Source organism: Chlorocebus sabaeus, chromosome 12 (genome assembly GCF_047675955.1).
Source record: "Chlorocebus sabaeus isolate Y175 chromosome 12, mChlSab1.0.hap1, whole genome shotgun sequence".
NCBI classification, from domain to species: Eukaryota; Metazoa; Chordata; class Mammalia; order Primates; family Cercopithecidae; genus Chlorocebus; species Chlorocebus sabaeus.
The window spans coordinates 86,688,157-86,707,244 of NC_132915.1; the positions used below are offsets into that span (position 1 = coordinate 86,688,157).

The 19,088-nt window shown below is 41.9% G+C and overlaps 2 protein-coding genes across 9 annotated transcripts in view; one reads left to right on the top strand and one right to left on the bottom strand.

Moving 5' to 3' along the window:
* Positions 1-19,088, bottom strand: part of ASTN2 (astrotactin 2) — a 987,199-nt gene that overhangs the window by 245,595 nt on the left and 722,516 nt on the right. The gene's annotated exons all lie outside the window — the stretch shown is intronic.
* On the top strand, positions 1,640-14,706 carry TRIM32 (tripartite motif containing 32). 5 transcript variants are annotated; one of them, XM_007968255.3, is made up of 2 exons: positions 1,640-1,726; positions 11,624-14,706. In XM_007968255.3, the coding sequence occupies exon 2, from the start codon at positions 11,705-11,707 to the stop codon at positions 13,664-13,666; it is 1,962 nt and encodes a 653-aa protein (XP_007966446.1). In that variant the 5' UTR covers positions 1,640-1,726; positions 11,624-11,704; the 3' UTR covers positions 13,667-14,706. The 5 variants fall into 5 exon arrangements, with proteins under 5 accessions (XP_007966446.1, XP_007966447.1, XP_007966448.1 ...); XM_007968256.3 differs by having other exon boundaries at positions 1,650-1,726; positions 11,627-14,706; XM_007968257.3 differs by lacking the exon at positions 1,640-1,726 and adding an exon at positions 1,911-2,008.

The window sequence follows — 19,088 nt, forward strand, 5'->3', positions numbered from 1 at the left end:
AGAATGCTTATTCTACTCTAAGAGTTTGTGGGAGGTATAATAATTCATTTAACTGGTAAGTAAATTAAACATTAAAGAAGAGTCAAACATTTTTTTTTAAAGGGAGAAGAGAGTTTTTTTTCTTTTCAAAACACTTGCTTGAGTTAGATCCCCAGGAGTATTTTTAATACTCCTGTGTAATTAGGGAAACATCATTATGTCTGTATTGATACATATACATACATATATAACATGTATATGTGTAAGACTATGAACAGTCCTAAACTTATACTTTGGGCTGATAACTCTGGTTTTCAGGAAAAAAAAAAATAAAAATAAAAACAAGTGCAAAGTCTCCCTAACTAGTCTAAGTGAGAAATCATTTGGCACCACCTCTCCCTTATCCCCTACCTGCTAATTACAATTTTTCAAATATAGTTATCATTAAGTACAAACTACCATAATCTTGGTTTATCTTCTTGGCAAACTTCACTTAGAAATTTAGAAAATGGGGAGAAAGAGTAAACCAGGTTAAGAGTGGGTTGTCAGATAGAATTGGGTACAAATCTGGGCTCCAATACTTAGGCACAGGTGGCCTTGTTGTGTAACCGCCTAGGTTACACAACAGGTGTAGGTTAACCATCAGCTGCCTTATCTCATGAGGTCCTTATGAGGATTTAGTGAGCTCTGCACCTGAAGTCCTTAGCTGTAGCCAGAAAGCAAGTGTTCAAAGATGTTAGTCATTGTTTTTGGTTACTGTTTTATCATTGTGCAGGGTCACATAGCTAAGGGGAATTTCAAATCCAAGACCATCCTACTTAAAACTCCTTTGTGCTCCTAAGCTGTACAGTATAATCACCTTGGAGAATAGGTGATTGGCCCCAAACTACTTCAGGGAGTGCAGGTTGTGGCTAGTCAGTCCTGTATCAGACCTCGTCCTTGCCAGATGCCTAGTGCCCTAGATTCCCTCAAATCTCAGGCCAGGTCACCTCCCAACTGGTAAGACTCCTCCACCTTCACCTCTGACTCCCAAAACTACACTTGGTTTGGATTCCCGGGTACCTTCAGCCTGCAGGGACAGGGGCTGCAGCGTGTACTCCCCATGTCTGCCTCTGCTGTCGGCCTCCCAGCTGAGTAGGCAAAACATTCCTTTACAGAGCAATGTGTTCATGGATAAACTTGTCTCTAGTGCAGCGCTCTATCAGAGCACAGGACATGGGGCCAAAGCACTGCCCTTCCTAGGGAGTCCCGGTTCTCGACCTCCCCAGAATGGAAGTTTGATTCTTCCGTTGGCCCATTTCTCAGATGGAAAAACAGATTCAGAAAGGTGCCAACGCTTTGTTGAGGACTATCCTGGAGGCTACGGTTTTGTGAAAGGGTAGACATTTGGACTGGAGTCAGATACGCAGTCTGGCTTATCTCCTGACTTACTGAGTGAACTTGAGCAGGTCCCTTTCGCCCATGGGTCTCGGTTTCTTCATCTGCACAAAGGCAACGGAACACTGGATTACGTGTCGCTAAGGCCCCGAGTTCTCAGAGGAAAGCTCACCCCTGCAGGGCCGCCTGGCCCCGCGCGCTGGGGCCCGCTGCACTACAAGCCCCAGCATGCCTCGGGAGGCGGGGCTCAGTGATGGACAGGGAGCTCTGCGAATTGGCGCCCGGCAAAGGGCGCTCAACGGCGCGTGCGCAGAGGACGGCGGGCGGGTGGGCTGGCAGCGGTGGACTCGTCGGAGCTGCGGGCGGTCAGGTAGGGGGTGGGAAGGAGGGTTGGGGACTAGGGACCGCGGCCGAAGTCGTGGGCCGTGGCTCAGCGGCCGGTCGGGGGAACGTGCCAGCGTGCAGCGGCCGCGCCCGAATGGCAGGGTCTGGGGACCGGATCTGAGGGGCAGGACTAGGGTGGGGGTGGGGCTGCGAGGGGCAGGCTCGGGAAGGATTCGTGGGGCTGAGGAGATCCGAGGAGATGGAGCTGGGGGAGGGGAGCGAGGGGCTCTGAAGAGATATGCGGTTGCAGCATCTCGGGAGGTATGAGGTAATGTGGGGGCCCTGAGGAAGAACGGGGTGCAGCATGTGGGAGATGGGAGGGAATCAGGGCCCTGGAGGGACCTGGGTGCAGAATTTCAGAAATATGAAGGAACTGGGGGGCCCCGATGAGATTTGAGGGAATCTGGGGGCGCTAGGCATCTGGCAAGGACAGGGTGTGATGATAGGAGCAAGGTCTAGGCCGATTCTAAGTGCTATTGAGAAAGGGCTTTCGGAGTGGGCTGAGGGTGAGATAGAGGGGGTGGGGTGAGTTCTTGAGGGACTCTATCTTGTTAGCAGGAAGAAGGGAGCTGGCTGAGTTGTGAAGGCAGCACATGACATTCAGTGCATAAGAGGAAGGAGCAGGGTTTGAGGGCGGCACAGTGCCTGATGGAATGCAGGAGATGGGGGTTCAGATTGAGGGAGAGCAGAAATCTGAGGTGAGGAATTGGGGCGTTGAACTGAGGTGTGGAGCTGAGTGCGGCAAAGATTTGGAAATAGGGATTAAAGGATCTGTGTCCGAGGGATTTGAGGCATATGAGTGAGGCATTGATGAGGGTTGCGTTATACAGCCCCAAAGATTGGAATTTGGTATTGTAAGAGGGTTGAGGACAGGGTTTGGAGAGGATTGAATCGTGGGGTGGAGATGCCCTAACTGGGCTATAGAATCAAAGGACACTGAGTAGATTTGTGGATTGGTGTCTTGGGCTGCTAAAGAGATTTTCCTTAAATGGCTGCATGGGAGACGGGGAGTTTAGGGGACCCAAGGACCTAAAAGTAATGTATGAAACTCTAGATGAGTATATAAAGATGAGCAGAGTTCAGGTGTTGAGGAATAAAGTGATAAATCTTCAATTCAGATATCCTGAGTGTGGATAATCCTGTGAAGGAGTGTGGTAATCCCTGTGAAGGGTAGAATCTTCTTCATTTATTAAACAAAGATCCGTTATCATAAGGCAGGTATGGTATTGCCACTAACTCCACTCTGACCACCGCCCTCTCCCTCCCCCTCCCCCAGCCCACTGAAAGTGGTAGGCTTTGGGGAAGAAGAAATGGAACTATTCAAGGTCATCTGCCTAAGCCCTTTTTCCTTGTACCCCCAAGCTACCATAGCAGATAGAATGTGAGACCTCCGGGGGAATAAGTGGGATAATTTATCCTATATAAGATCCATTACAGCTTGAAGGGGCAGTGGCTCTGTGAGTGAGATGTTTGGGCTCGGAGAGGGACCAAAAAAACAAAAAAAATCAAAACAACAAAAAAAGGGAACCCTTATGTATTGAGCATTTAGTCCTGTGCTAGACTGTAAAGCAGTGGTTCTTAACCAGGGGTGGCTTTGTCTCCTAGGAGACGTTAGACAATGTCTGGAGATATATTTTGGTTGTCATACTTAGGGTGGGGGATACTACTGGCCTCAAGTGGGTAGATTAAACATTAAATATAATGTTTTATGTTAATGTTAAACATTTGACAATGCATGGGATAAGCCCCTCCCCCCCAGTAAGGAATTATCCTGCCTAAAATGTCAGTAATGCCAAAGTTGAGGCACTCTGCCCTAGTGGGTTCAAGTCCTAGCTCTATCTCTTCCTGACTTTGTGGCCTTGAATGAGTTACTTAACCACTCAGTGCCTTGGCTGTTCATCTGTAAAATGGGGTTATGATAACAGGACCTATGTCACAGAATTGTTGTGAGGATTTAGTGAAGTAAATTAGCATGCCTAGTATCTAGCACATAGTAAGTTCTCAAAGTCTAGTAATTTTTAGTCTTGTATCTACTTCTTTACTCAGTTTTCATGACAGTCCTTCTAAGGTCTATATTCAGTTTTACACATGAGGAAACTAAGGCTTAGGAAGTGACTTGCCTAAGTTTTCATAGCTAGGAATGACAGTTAAGCTCATACCCAGATCTCTGTAACTGTATTTTCCCACTTTCCTTGCTAGGACCCGCTTAGTCTTATTTTCTCAGCCCATTCCCCTCTAATGAAAACGAGGATTGCCCAGCGAGTATCACTGACTATCAGATTGAACTCTAAAGTTGGAGGATAAATCTCTCTGATTAGATTGGGAGGAGCCCTGGACTTTGTTCTTGGTTTGTTCTTAGACCAAGACTAGGGGCTAGATAAGGAGAGGAGCTTGAAGTTATCAGGCAGGATGAGGTGCAACGGACTATGGGGTGAGGTATGGAGGCCGTTGGCTTGAAAAAACACCTCACAGCAGGGACTGGGGCTGAAGGCAGTCATACTTTGAAGAAGAGTAACTACTGTTCTGTATGGTCTCTTTTGGACTGCTTTTCCCTGGAACAGAATAGTAGCATTGGCTCTATCATTTCCAGGACTAGCTACAGCATTGCTGAAGCCAGTTCAGAAACAAAACTTGACTGTATCTGACAGCAAGACTTAGCTGGAATATCCATGCACATCCCTAAAAGAAAATATGTCATGGGAATTCAATCAGTCCTGTCTATCTTTCTAATTTCCCATGTTACCTTGGACAAGCACTTGTCCTGTCAGCTTCAATCTATTAAAAATGCAAATGATTATCATTTGTTGAGTGCTTATTATGTGCATTATCTTAGTGAATTCAGTCATCCTGCTAACAGTCTGGGTTTTATTCTTTGTTTATAGTTAAGAAAAATAACAGGTTAAGTGACTTACCCGGGGCTACAGAACAAGTGGCTAGGTTGGGATACAAACCCAGTTGTGTCTTACACCTATGTTACATTATAGTAGTTTTATTAGAAGGCTTTTCCAACCCTTCAGAGCCCCTATGTTTATGTCTGGAGAGTAGTTGGAAGCCAAAAGTTTATAAGGCCCTTAAAGTAGATCATTGTCTGTGCACACTGATGTGGAACCTTTGTGACATTCCCTCCATCTTGTCTTTCTGGTAAAACAATCAAATTTAAAAATAATTTCTAGGTGCCCTTACCAACCTCTCAGCCAGACTTTGTCTAAAGCTAGGGAACTATGAAACATCCTTTAAGTTAGTAATTTTATGACTGGGAGTTGACACTGGGATTTGAATCCTTGCTCTATTACTTACTGGTTTTGAGACCTTGGACAGGCTACTTTTCTCTGAGCATTGGTTTCCTTATTTTTGAAGAGGAATGACACATACTTTACATGGTTATTATGAGACTATGAGAACATATAAAAAAATGCCTGACAATAAAGAGTAGTTGCTTTAAGAGTGTTAGCAATTATTAAAGGAAGGCAGTGCTGGAAGAGAACTAAGTGTTGCTTTGTCAGATTTATTTATTTAGACAGGGTCTTGCTGTGTCACCTAGGCTGGAGTGCAGTGGTACAGTCACAGCGCACTGCAGCCTCAACCTCCTAGGCTCAAGTGATCCTCCCATCTCAGCCTCCCAAGTACCTGGGACCACAGGTGCATGCCACCACACCTGATTTTTTTTTTTTTTTAATTTATTGTAGAGATGGAGTTTCACTATGTTGCCCAGGCTCTTTGCCAGATTTTGATAACCCTAAGTAGTCTCTGCCAGTATCCCCAAAATTCTCATCCCATTTTGTGTATTTCCTGGAATCTCCTTGATCTTTTAATCATAATCTCATGATTAAATGAACAGATGTTATATGCGGGGAAAGGAATTGAAAGAGCGAGGGTTGAGGTGAGTTGGAGGTCTCTGAGAAAGGGCTGTTGATTTTTCCTTTGTCTTGTATTCCTTTATTCATATTGGCAGCGTAGATACTACTCAGATGTTTGTGAAAGATGCAAGGGAGTCTCTCTAGGTCCTGCAGTTTTAGAGGAAGACAGAGACAACAGGCAAGCATGTTTTCCAGGAAACCCTGTTATTCATTTAGCCTGCCCTTGACATAGTTTAGCTCAAGTTTTCTTTTTCTACAAACATATTTCCTTCTGGATTGTTTTGTTTGCCCCAGACTGGTACAACTTCAGGAGCATGGCTGTGTTTCCCTATAAGCCTCTACTTGTTGAGTTTATCTTAGTTGTCTGCAGGTGCCTTAAATGCCCTGAGTAATCTAAACTTCATCAGAATCCTCTCCCACACACAGGAGTGGATGTCAGGTGGTGGCCTCACTGACTTATTTAAAGTCAGTCCTGTTAATGAGTGGCCTTTGGTGGCACAGTGATAGTTTTGCACTTGATTAGCATTCTGTTAGAATGCATGAGGAATAAAGTTTAGAAAGCTGACATAAAAGGAAATGAGATAAACCTTGCAAAAAAACCGGTCAAACCAGGGGAGCATGTCAATAGTAGGATGGACCTTTATGTCTTGTGAAAGGAAATGCAATGTTTTACATGTTGTCTAGTTTTTAGGGGAAAGCACTGTTTATGTCTGTTTTTTGCTCAAAATTGTATCACTAGTACCGTTCACAGGGCCAGACACATAGTAGGTGCTTAGTAAAGATTTGTTTTGTTAATTGCTTAAAGTTCTCCAGTTTTGCTTGTGGCCTAAACCCCCAAAGGCCGATATAGGTATAGGAAATAGAGACATCTAGAGAACTACCCCATGGTGGCGATTCAAGCATTAGATGAAGATTTGAAACCTTAGATCATCTGTAATCTTTAGATTCTGGGATCAGGTAAAACAATTTCTAGGAGGGCTCAGAATTTTTATTGTTTAAGTGTATGTATCTGAGGCCTTGGGTACAATCTGCTGAAAAGTGCCTATTCATTTCTTCTAATAGGTTGGGTGGTGGCAGCAGCAACTGCTGCTGCCACTACTACTGCTAATAATAATAAAACTATTATTTATTTATAGTTAATTGCATGCCTGGCTTGGTACTGTACTTAGTGCTTTACACACATTTAATCTTTACAATAACCTCGTGAGGAAGAGACTATTTTAAAGCCTCTTTTCATAGGTACACTGAGAACTACAGAAGTATTAATAACTTGCCCATGTCTTCACAATAAGTGGTAGAGCTTGAATTCAAATCCAGGAAAGCCTGATCCCTCAGGCCTACTTCCTTAATCTATATAATACTGCCCACTCCTAGTTCGTGTTTTTTAGTCCTAGTTCTGTTGTGCTATTTGTGGTGTTAATATCCCCCTCCTGGTCTTAGTTTTCTCATCTATTTTACAACTTGAGATTACTACCTTTTCTTCCCCTTTTGCCCAGGCTGAAGTACAGCAGCAGCATCACAGCTCACTGCAACCTCCACCTGCTGGTCTCAAGTGAGGAGATTGCTGCAAATTCTAGCATTTCATACTTAGTCTGTGCTTGAAGGAGCTACAGCAGCTCATTTTCTGGGCAATAGAAGTTGTAAATTCATTTACCCATCAGTTTTTAGCCTGGATGTCTAGCATTGTCAATTAAAACTCTTCAAAACTGACCAACCCTTTTATTGATCTTTATGTGCCTTTGTATGCCATGAAAGGAAAGTTTCTTCATGCTTTCAAAATGTAGTTTGTAAACTGAATGTGTTATTAATACTAGTACAGTTATTGTTAATGCTGTTTCTGGTTATTATTTATTTAGCATCCTTTTATTGTACACCTACAGGTATCAGGCTAAGTACTTTATATGCATAAAATCCATAGTCATTACAGTACTCTTTTTATAAACTAAAAAAACAGGTTTAGACAGGTTAAATAAATTGCCTCCTTCCCCACAACTTGTGACAGTGCTAAGATATGATCTCAGTTCTGTATAACTTCGAGGTTCATTTTTTTGGTTTGTTTGCTTTTTCTACTACCTTGGTTACTCATTTCATGGAATGGGGAAAACCCAGTGGTGCTAGAAGAGGCTAGATTAATATGGAATATGATTATGTAATTTTTCTGAGTCTTAGGGCAGCCAGAGTAGACACAGCTTAAGGGATAGATTCTCATTGGGAGCTGAAGAGATGTGCTAGTACAGTATGGTACGGTATGTACAGTATTAATCATTAGGTCAAGGGTTGTGAGAAGATGGTAAGCTGATGTTAGATGAGGTGGGAGGTCAAGAATTAATGGGACAAAGTGCACAACAGGAAACAGACCTTCAAGGGATCATGAAGGGAGCCAAGATGATACATAGCATGTTGGATACTCACTCTGATTGGTTGCAGAGTTGATAGCTGGCAGAAAATGGGCAGCTTACTTAAAGATTTGGAATGATAAGACAGTTCCTTTTATTTGTGTAGCCTTTTGGGGAAACTGAAGTCTAATTGACCTTCTATCTGAGTCATTCTCGGTATTAACAGTAATGACCATATGTGCCCTTCTGGAGGAGACAGGCTGTATCTGCCTGTCTCTTAGCTCCATTTCAGGCTGGGATCCTTCACAAAGCCATGTTTTCAAATCATGGAAATGGGAAAAGTGGTTCTGGCTTTTTCCAGGTTTGAGGCTATATCCGTGCCCTATGCTTTCGTGAAGGGAACACAGGTTTTCCTGGCAAAGCATGGCAGCTTTGAGGCAGGAATTCTTGACATCCTCAGAGAGCTTGGTGAAGCTGTAGTCAGCTGAGATAATTTGGGGATGTGGGCATAGTAAATTCGTTTTTTTTAACCTGATGTCTTAGAGAGATGAGAAGCTTTTCAATAGGAGGAATATGATATTCCAGAAAGCTGGGGAAATAATTTGCTGCTATTTTTACAAGTTGGCAGCCTTGTCTAATAAACTGATCTGCATTGCCAGCTCTGGGAAGAACACAGATGTCCCTGTGCATTGTAAGGTAATGTTCTAGATTCAAACTCCAAATGTTGTCCTCAGTCTGTTGTCCCAGACGATAGAGGAGAGAACTGTAGCTATTGATTTAGAATTGAGAAGGGTTGCATGGATCCTGAATTGTAATTTCTATCACTATGTCTATACTATTGCCCCTAGACACTTGGCATTTAAGAATTTACCATTTATAGTTTCAGATATCCACACCAGACCTCATATGCTTATGATATGTGGTAAATACTGTTTTGCTGAGGTATGGATTTGAGTCAGAAGGGATTGCAAGCTTGCTCTGTGAGAGTAGGTCACTCAGCTAATAAATCAATCTATCCCACTCTATAGCAGCAGAATCTCATAACTATATTAGTGTTCCTTCTCTGTTACGGAGAAAATGCATATGCTAAAAGGCAGCATTCCCCAGAGTACGGTCAAGAGAACATTAGTTAATCATTGTTATGTGACAGTAAAAAATAGCTTGAAATAATGTTGGGTTAAATAAAGTAAAAATATCTGTACTGCAAGGTTCTACCATGTTTGAGCTGCATGACCTTGAGCAAGTTTTTCTGAGTATTTGTTTCCTCATCTGTAAAATACGATAATAAAAATATTACCTACTTCATAGTGTCATCATGAAGATTAAAAGAGGTTAAGCATATAAAGTATCTGTCACAGTAACTAGCACATAGTAGGCACTAGATGCATAGTTTCCCTTGTAGTACAAAGGAAGTGGGCTATCAGGGAGGAAGAATTGACTTTAGATAATTGTGCGTGTCTGCTGCTATATACTTGTCAGATTGCATTCCAAAGCTAATATAGTAGAAACTTATTGTAATATATATCTCTACATTAACTCCCATTCTTCTCTATGCCTGGAGAAAGAGCTGATGTCATGTGCAAAGTGTTCTTGAGCTAAATGCATTGTCCTTAAAATCTAACGAACTTGCCCTTCACTTCCTCCTTCTCCTTAGTGGTTGACCATCTGCAGATCACAAGACTGCACAGGTACAGCTGTAGGATTTGCATTTATGAAATGCTGACTTTATCATATGCCTCAACTTGCTAGACCTATTCGTTCTGGTTTGGGGTATAAGTTGACAGTAACCTAAGGCTACAGAGCACTGAGATCTCTCTGGGTCAACTTCATAAGCATATGTATATCAAGAGGGTTGGAGTGTTCATGGTTTGTACTGGATGAAGCAGAGGGTACTGTAAGCCAGAAATAAACTATCTTGATAAGGCACTGCTATTTTTTAAATCATCTAGGCTTGAGTCTTTGGCTATCTCAGCTGTTCATCACTCCCCCACTATAATCCACTCACCTTTCAAATCTTACTTATTATACTTCTGGATATTGCTCAAATGAATCTTTTCATTTCCATCACCTGCTCCCTAGTTCAGACTCCCCATTATCCCTGTCTTCTCTGATTTGTTTCCCCACAGCATTCCTGCTTTGATCATATCAGCTTCCTGCTTCAAAACATTTATCGCCTCACCATGCCTTTGAAAATGAAGCTCAAAAATCTCATTTTGGCTCTTAAGACCTTTTATAATTATTCCCCCAATTTACCTTTCCAAGCCTGTTACTCTATTCCCCATATATACTCCCACTGTTTTAATCTAAGGATAATAAAAAAGAGAACTAAAATTCATTTAAGGCTTTTTTTGTGCAGAGCCAAATCTTAGCATTCTATATACTCTATAGATTATTTAATTCTTACATTAACTCTGTAAAGACATTATTATTTCCATTTTAAAGATGGAGAAAATAAAATGCATAAATTTTAAATATTCTGTTTTCTTTCTAATACATGAAACTTCTTGTCCTTTCCTTTGCCTTTTAAACTTTGTTAAGGTTGTGCCTTTTGCCTACTTCTTTTTTCCCTCTCCGTGTGTTTATGCTTCTTTCCAGGCCAATATAAAATGTCATCTTCCTTTTGAAAATTCTGTGTCCCTTCAAATTAGAATGACTCCTCAACTCCTCAATGAAATAAAAATCAAACTTAGTTTTTATTTCATTTATAGTACTACTTTCTGCCTTCATTATTATTTGCCTACATGTCTTGTCTTTTATAAAGTTTGAATATCTGAAGAGCAGGATCTGTATCCTGAAGACCTCTTGTATCTAGTACAGAACAAGATACCTAAACTTAGATGGGTGGGTAGATGAGTAGGTAGGAGGATAGATGCATGGAAAATGTGTATTTTCTGATCTAATGTTTTGCAGATTACCTAAAGCTAATCATCACAATTTTCTAAGTCTGTGGATGATTCCTAGGGCCCCAAACATGACACAGTAAACTCTATGACATGATGAAAAAAAAAAAGCCTCCACACTTTTGCTTACATGGTTTTCTTTGCTTAAAGTACCTTTATCCCTCAGTCCTTCATTTCTTTCAAGACATATCTTAGGAGTGAAACTGCTTTTGGGAAGCCTTCCCCAAGTCTGTTAGGTGGAATCCATCATTACATCCACTGTACTCCAGCAGAACATTATGTGAACCTGCATGTCACACTTACTCCTTTTACTATGCGTAATTCTCCTGTGCTTTTCTCTTAGTGTAAATTATAAGTTGTAAAACTCACCAAATATGAAAATAATCATTAGCATTTATTACAAGTATACTACTTTCCTGGTGCTATATACTAAGCACATCATATTTATCTTGTTATTTAGCCCTTAACAATAACCATATAAGGTAGACACCATTATTCTATTTTATGGATGAGTGATGGGGAAAGAGCTTTTGGAAGTTTGAGTTACTTCCTTATGGTCATGCAACTAAGTAAGTGTCTGAGATTCCAGAATCTGAATTATTACCCTCTGTGCAGTATTTTGTCTCGTTTGTTTCCCTGTCACCCTCATATGACACATAATAGACCTCAATAAAATAGTTAAGTAAGTGAATGACTGAATGACTGGTCATAGCTATTCTCTAAATGTTTCTTGAGTGAATTGATTTATATAATCAGAGGAAAATGAATAATGGTTTCTTTTTCTCTTTAGCAGGAATTTTACCCTCTAGGGCATGAATACTGTGCTGTTCAGTTCTGAGCTGTGCTAGCAGTACCCTTCAAAGGAAAAGCAATGGCTGCAGCAGCAGCTTCTCACCTGAACCTGGATGCCCTCCGGGAAGTGCTAGAATGCCCTATCTGCATGGAGTCCTTCACAGAAGAGCAGCTGCGTCCCAAGCTCCTGCACTGTGGCCATACCATCTGCCGCCAGTGCCTGGAGAAGCTATTGGCCAGTAGCATCAATGGTGTCCGCTGTCCCTTTTGCAGCAAGATTACCCGCATAACCAGCTTGACCCAGCTGACAGACAATCTGACAGTGCTAAAGATCATTGATACAGCTGGGCTCAGTGAGGCTGTGGGGCTGCTCATGTGTCGGTCCTGTGGGCGGCGTCTGCCCCGGCAGTTCTGCCGGAGCTGTGGTTTGGTGTTATGTGAGCCCTGCCGGGAGGCAGACCATCAGCCTCCTGGCCACTGTACACTCCCTGTCAAAGAAGCCGCTGAGGAGCGGCGTCGGGACTTTGGAGAGAAGTTGACTCGTCTGCGGGAACTTATGGGGGAGCTGCAGCGGCGGAAGGTAGCCTTGGAAGGTGTCTCCAAGGACCTTCAGGCAAGGTATAAAGCAGTTCTCCAGGAGTATGGACACGAGGAACGCAGGGTCCAGGATGAGCTGGCTCGCTCTCGGAAGTTCTTCACAGGCTCTTTGGCTGAAGTTGAGAAGTCCAATAGTCAAGTGGTAGAGGAGCAGAGTTACCTTCTTAACATTGCAGAGGTGCAGGCTGTGTCTCGCTGTGACTACTTCCTGGCCAAGATCAAGCAAGCAGATGTAGCACTACTGGAGGAGACAGCTGATGAGGAGGAGCCAGAGCTCACTGCCAGCTTACCTCGGGAGCTCACCCTGCAAGATGTGGAGCTCCTTAAGGTAGGTCATGTTGGCCCCCTCCAAATTGGGCAAGCTGTTAAGAAGCCCCGGACAGTTAACATGGAAGATTCCTGGGCCATGGAGGCAGCAGCCTCTGCTGCTTCTACCTCTGTTACATTTAGAGAGATGGACATGAGCCCAGAGGAAGTGGTTGCCAGCCCTAGGGCCTCACCTGCTAAACAGCGGGGTCCTGAGGCAGCCTCCAATATCCAGCAGTGCCTCTTTCTCAAGAAGATGGGGGCCAAAGGCAGCACTCCAGGAATGTTCAATCTACCAGTCAGTCTCTACGTGACCAGTCAAGGTGAAGTGCTAGTTGCTGACCGTGGTAACTATCGTATACAAGTCTTTACCCGCAAAGGCTTTTTGAAGGAAATCCGCCGCAGCCCCAGTGGCATTGATAGCTTTGTGCTAAGCTTTCTTGGGGCGGATCTACCCAACCTCACTCCTCTCTCAGTGGCAATGAACTGCCAGGGGCTGATTGGTGTGACTGACAGCTATGATAACTCCCTCAAGGTATATACCTTGGATGGCCACTGTGTGGCCTGTCACAGGAGCCAGCTGAGCAAACCATGGGGTATCACAGCCCTGCCATCTGGCCAGTTTGTAGTAACCGATGTGGAAGGTGGAAAGCTTTGGTGTTTCACAGTTGATCGAGGATCAGGGGTGGTCAAATACAGCTGCCTGTGCAGTGCTGTGCGGCCCAAATTTGTCACCTGTGATGCTGAGGGCACCGTCTACTTCACCCAGGGCTTAGGCCTCAATCTGGAGAATCGACAGAATGAGCACCACCTGGAAGGTGGCTTTTCCATTGGTTCTGTAGGCCCCGATGGGCAGCTGGGTCGCCAGATTAGCCACTTCTTCTCGGAGAATGAGGATTTCCGCTGCATTGCTGGCATGTGTGTGGATGCTCGTGGTGATCTCATTGTGGCTGACAGCAGTCGCAAGGAAATTCTCCATTTTCCTAAGGGTGGGGGCTATAGTGTCCTTATTCGAGAGGGACTTACTTGTCCAGTGGGCATAGCCCTCACTCCTAAGGGGCAGCTGCTGGTCTTGGACTGTTGGGATCATTGCATCAAGATCTACAGCTACCATCTGAGAAGATACTCCACCCCATAGGGGATGAGAAATATCATTTTCTTCTGCTCCCAAGCCAGCTTCCTTTCCCATAGTTCTTGGTTGTTAGTGGCACATATAGAATAGACTCGGCATATGTCCTGATTCCAGCTGGATAGTTCTAGAACTTTAGAAGCTCCATCTTTTTATGTTTTTTATTTGTTATCTCCCCCTCCCCACTTCCCACCTAAATTTAGAGCTTTAAAAGATGCACTGCCCAAATAGGACACGCAGTGGTGTTAGCTGAAGTTTGATTAGCAATTAGGCACTTCCAAGGCTTTAGTAGAGAGAGCCACTTTAGCCCTTTGTGCCATGTTTGAAATTTGCTCTTGTATTAAATCCTTGATTTTTTTCCCGTTTGGCTTTGATGCCCTTGATCCATTGTTTCCTTCCTATTATAATGTGCTTCATCTGTGACACTTTCTCTTCAGCTCTGATTGGATTCACTGCATGCTTCAGTGGGATCTGCTCCACCTTTCAGTGACATTTCAGACATATTCCTGTAACATTATGTCTCAGTCTGATCATCTTTACCAGTGTGAAAGCTCATTCATTTAGTGCTACCAAAGGGGATACACAGGCCCTTTAGGAAGTAGTACCTCTCGCCTGGAGGATCTGTGCCATCTTGGATTGAGAACTGCAGATGTGACAGAATGGATTGACCCTAGTTGGTTGGTATTGACGACTTCAGCCTGGAAATTGCTTGCCTTTTAAAGAAGCATAATATGGATTGGAATTATGCCAAAGCATAGGAAGCTAGGAATAAGCAAACAAATGCTGATATAGTCAGCAAACTTGGATAGTCTCTAGGGCTCATCGTTTTCCATACTACCTCTCTCTTCTGGCCTGTGTCTAAGGAATTGTACAACATAGGCCAGGGCCAACAAAATGGAGAGGTGGACACATTTTCATGTCCATTACTAAAACAGCAAAACTGTTGGTTTGTTATTCTGTATTTTCCTCAAGTGAGTACATACTATTTGGTTTCAGGATTTCTTTCCATTTCTCTATCAAGCATTAAATAATTGAGAACTGTTTCTTCATCACTGGTGTTCATGTCTTTTAATTAAATACGGAATTTTGGAGATGATAAGAGGGATAACCTGCGCTATGCCATTTTGCTTCCTTATCTCACTGTGTTCTTTGAAAGTGTAGGTATCTATCCACATCAAAATTCAGCCAAAAGCACTGTTATGTAAACAAAAATCTTTCTCCCAAATACGTATGTACAGAATCATCCCCCAAGGTTTAGAGTCACCAATACCCTATTCTAAATTGAGCTTCTGCTGTATGTTTTATGTTTATAATTACAGCTTACAAAAAGGAATTTAGTCTTGTTTTTGAGATCAGAAGTGGGTGAGAGAACCTGTGATGAGGTTCCTGAGGCTTTGGTGTTTACTAAGCAATATATCTTACTCTAGGTGCAGGGCTCATGGCAAGCCAAAGAGCAACTCCCTTGCTTTCATGTAAACAAAATTTGCTAAACTGAGCTGCTCAAAATTGTTTTTACGGTGGTAGTGTTTCTTTGGCTTGTATCGTAATAGCTGCCAAAGGATAGGTAAAGAGGTCACTAAAATGATGTTGAACTAGTTTATCTTGTTCTTTTCATCTGGAGAAAGCCCCATATTCTGATTATGAAATTGCCTCCGATTTTCAAAGATTGGGTAATTGAGAGGAAACTGATCCAATTAAAAGTGCATCACAAATGACTTCACTAGTTATTAGAGCCACTTTATCTGTGTGGGCACCCAGCAGCAGGAGATCTGTCTTTGCTGTCAGTGGGAGACTTGCTGAGGTAATAACAGTGGCTCGGGCCTTTGGCACACCGTTTGCAGTGGAGGAATAAATATAATATTGTGGGCTGGCTGGAGGTAAATGAGGCCAGGAATCCTCCAGCTGCCCGTGCTTTTGAAAGAGGTGCTATCACTAGTGACATTCAACATTTAGATCTCTACCCATCTAAACCAGTCATGCCTTTTCCCTCAAGTAAAGCAGGTATCTGTTGGCTCAAAATGGAAGTGTGATCTAAGTGTTTTTTCTTTTTCCCCTTTGATGTGAATATTTTAGGCTGTGCTTAGTACAGTCAATGTTTAATTATCTGCTGTGTTGACTAAATTGCAGACTAGGGCCCCAGGAAACTAATTTGTTCAATTACAGCAGTTTTTGTTGTTGTTGTTGTTTTTTAAAGCAGCAGTACCCTTGTCCAAATAAAGTCTTATATGGAAGTCTATCATGTAAAATAGATCAAAGAGCAGCTGCTCTGATTGAAGCAGGTTTGTGCTGCTGAAGAATATGCTGTTTCCTCCCTTTACCTTACCTCTTGTGCTACCATTGCAAAACTTGTGAATCTATAGAATACTTTTTTGAAAACCACTGAACTACCACATTGCTTACCTTATAGTTCTGTCTTATTAGTCATGTGGCCTTGGGCAAGTCGTTTAACTCTTCCTCTTCTGGAAAATAACAAAAATGATCCCTGCCTCCTAGAAGGGTATGAGATAACAGATGTGAAAATAACCTGGTTTCATTCCTGGAATATTCAATAAATGATGACTGTTATTCTTTTATCTAGTTGCTCAAAAGAGCACCTGGTGGTGGGAAGTGGTCCAACCATGCTAAACAGTTCCTTTCTTCTTGCTTAACAGGTTTCTATTTAGTGATTAAAACTTTTCTCAGGCATTTCTCTCCCCTCACAAGTCTCCAAGTATCGAGTTCATCTGTTCCTTTCTACTGTCTATTTCATATTCCTATTATATAAATCACTGTGTTGCAATTATCTGTCCATATATTTGAGCTTTATTGAGGGCTAACCTAAGGAAAGTCTAACCCCTGCAACCCCAACCACCATGTAACATGGTGCCTAGTATAGAATATGTTCTCAGTTATTTAATTGGTCCAGGTATTTACCTGACTTAATGGGACTCCAATAACCTGAGTCTTCCTAGTGTAGCCCCCTTAGATTAGATAAAAAGGAATACTCAGACAAGTCCTTTTATAAGGTGTGTAAAAACCTAGTGGCAAACAATTAGAGTTTGGTTAAGCCCCTCCTCCCTTTATCATTCTGAGTGGTTACATAGAATTTAAGGTTTTGGAGCAATGATTCATTCAATATTAACTGCCTACTGTGGGCCAGTCTTGAGTCTGCAGAGGGGCAGTCTGTTATTCCAATCAGTAGAATAAACGTGGCTTGAGCTTTACAGTGTTCCCCTGGGTAAGGCAAGTTACGCTTAAGTAGTTGTACTTTTAATCTAGTGCTAATTAATGGCCTCTTAAAAGTGAAGTGTTACTCTACTCTGTAGGAGGGAAGTGGAAGAGAGAACCTAGGATGAGACTCAGGTCTCCACCCTGCACTTGACTAGGATGCCGATTTGCACTCAGGACGTGCAGCCCCTCAAGGCATCTCAAAACAAATTATGGATATGAAACAGATTACTGGATGAATTTTACAAGCAGGACAGCAGTGAGGTAGAAGGCTGTGTAGTAAAATATACACTTAGACTCCAGACCTATGGCTTTATCTTGTCAATATCATTAATATTCATGGGACCCAAGCTAAGTCTGAAGTTAGTGAGCCAACTCTGCGTCTGGTATTGTACTCTAGTGAGACGATCACTGGACTTGAAGTCAGGCTTGTGTCTGAATCACAGCTCTGCATTTTAACTAGCTGTATGACCTCAGGTGATCATACCTCTGAGCCTCAATTTCCCTGTTAATTTAAATAAGGGTGTTGGTATGTCACCAAAATCCCTTCTAGCTCTATGATTTTAATTAATTAACCAATTAAATTGTTGAGTTTCCCCCCAATGTTTTTGCATAATCTTTGTTATGAATGTGTTTTGTTTACATTAGATCCCCAACTTGATATAATTGCTTCTCTACCCCAGCTGTTGTGACTTTGTGTAACTTAGCTATTGTCACCCTGCTGAGCTAGAGTTTTCCTTGGTAAAAGAAAATGAATGACAGTTTATATTTTAAAGGGCTGTTGTGAGAATTAAAATATATAAATGGGACAGTATATATAAAAGCACCTAGTTCAGAAAATGTGTGACTTCCATTGTAGGGGGCAAAAGCATCCTCTCCTTCATGGTGAGCTGATACACATTCAAGTGAAAGGGAGATTATTGGCGATGCAGTAGCATGTTCAGCACTTCTTGGCCTCTTAATTGAAAAGCCTATTGGAGGAAGAGTGAGATTGCTGGAGGGGCAGAAGCAATACTCAGTCACAGCAATGTATCCCATTAGGAAAGCTGCACATAAATCCTAAAGTCTGATCATTTGATTAAAGTAATTAAGATGACATCTTGGCTCTTGAGGGGTAAATAGAGCCAAGATTTTTAAAAAGATTATATATATATATATATATGCACAAATGTAGTACATACATCTAAGTGTATATATATACACATGCACACAGAGATGAAAATTTTTTTAAAACCTTAGAAACATGCATGTTTAGCTATTTCTTTAGATGGCTAGCTTCAAAGAATTTTTTCTCTAGGTCAACATTTATTAACTCAAATAATTATAAAAGTAAGCCACAAATCTCCCTGTTAAGTGGTTAAAGCTTGAGCTTTGTAAGCAGGGAGTCCTGAGTTTAGTCCTGTTTCCCTCAATTATTAGCTGTATGACCATTAAGTCATTTAACCTCTCAGTCTGTTTTCTCATTAGTAATGACTCTGTTTCACATTTTATTGCAGTATTGTGAGGAGATGATGGATATATAAATGCCTTTTAGCAGACTAAAAAGCGTTTTTGAAATTACAGTAAACCAAATATATCTGAAAGTTACCTCATTTTTATGATATAAAGATGATATGAAACTGGTAAGGGAAAGTCTCACCCCTGCAACCCCAAAGGAAAATTATTTACTAACTCCTGAAATCTTTATTGAAACCATGAAGAGTGTGTGTGAATGTATATAAGTCAAATGCATGTTTTCCCTATACAAATAAAACCAGGATTTTATTTTGGTGATTTACCCAGTTTACCTAGTTATAACTGTAATGGCATTGCATATTGTCAAAGAATATCAAAATCTGAGATTCCATTTATTCACTCACTTATACATAAGACATCTACCCTTTATTATTATTAGCAATACTTATATGAGTAATGAATGCAAAGAAAAACAGTCATGAATTTTGCAGTCAAGTAGCTTGTGGTCTGCCTGCAGAGATAAGGTATGTAAACAAATAATAAAAAATATTAGAGAGTAAGATAAATGGTAACAGGATAGAAATGGAGTGCTAAGTGTTTGAGCAAAGACTTTCTAGTTGAGAAGATCTGGTTGCTGAAGGGCCTTAAAAGTAAAGGGAATATCGTGAACAAAGATACAAGATTAGGATGAAGAGTCAGAAGTTGGTGCCAGAAGTTAAAACCACCCCAGAATGAGGGGATATTAAAGAAATTCAAAGGTCTAAAGTGG

Bases quoted from the DNA above. Each gene is read 5' to 3' on its own strand.
- TRIM32 (XM_007968255.3), top strand. From the start codon at position 11,705: ATGGCTGCAGCAGCAGCTTCTCACCTGAACCTGGATGCCCTCCGGGAA.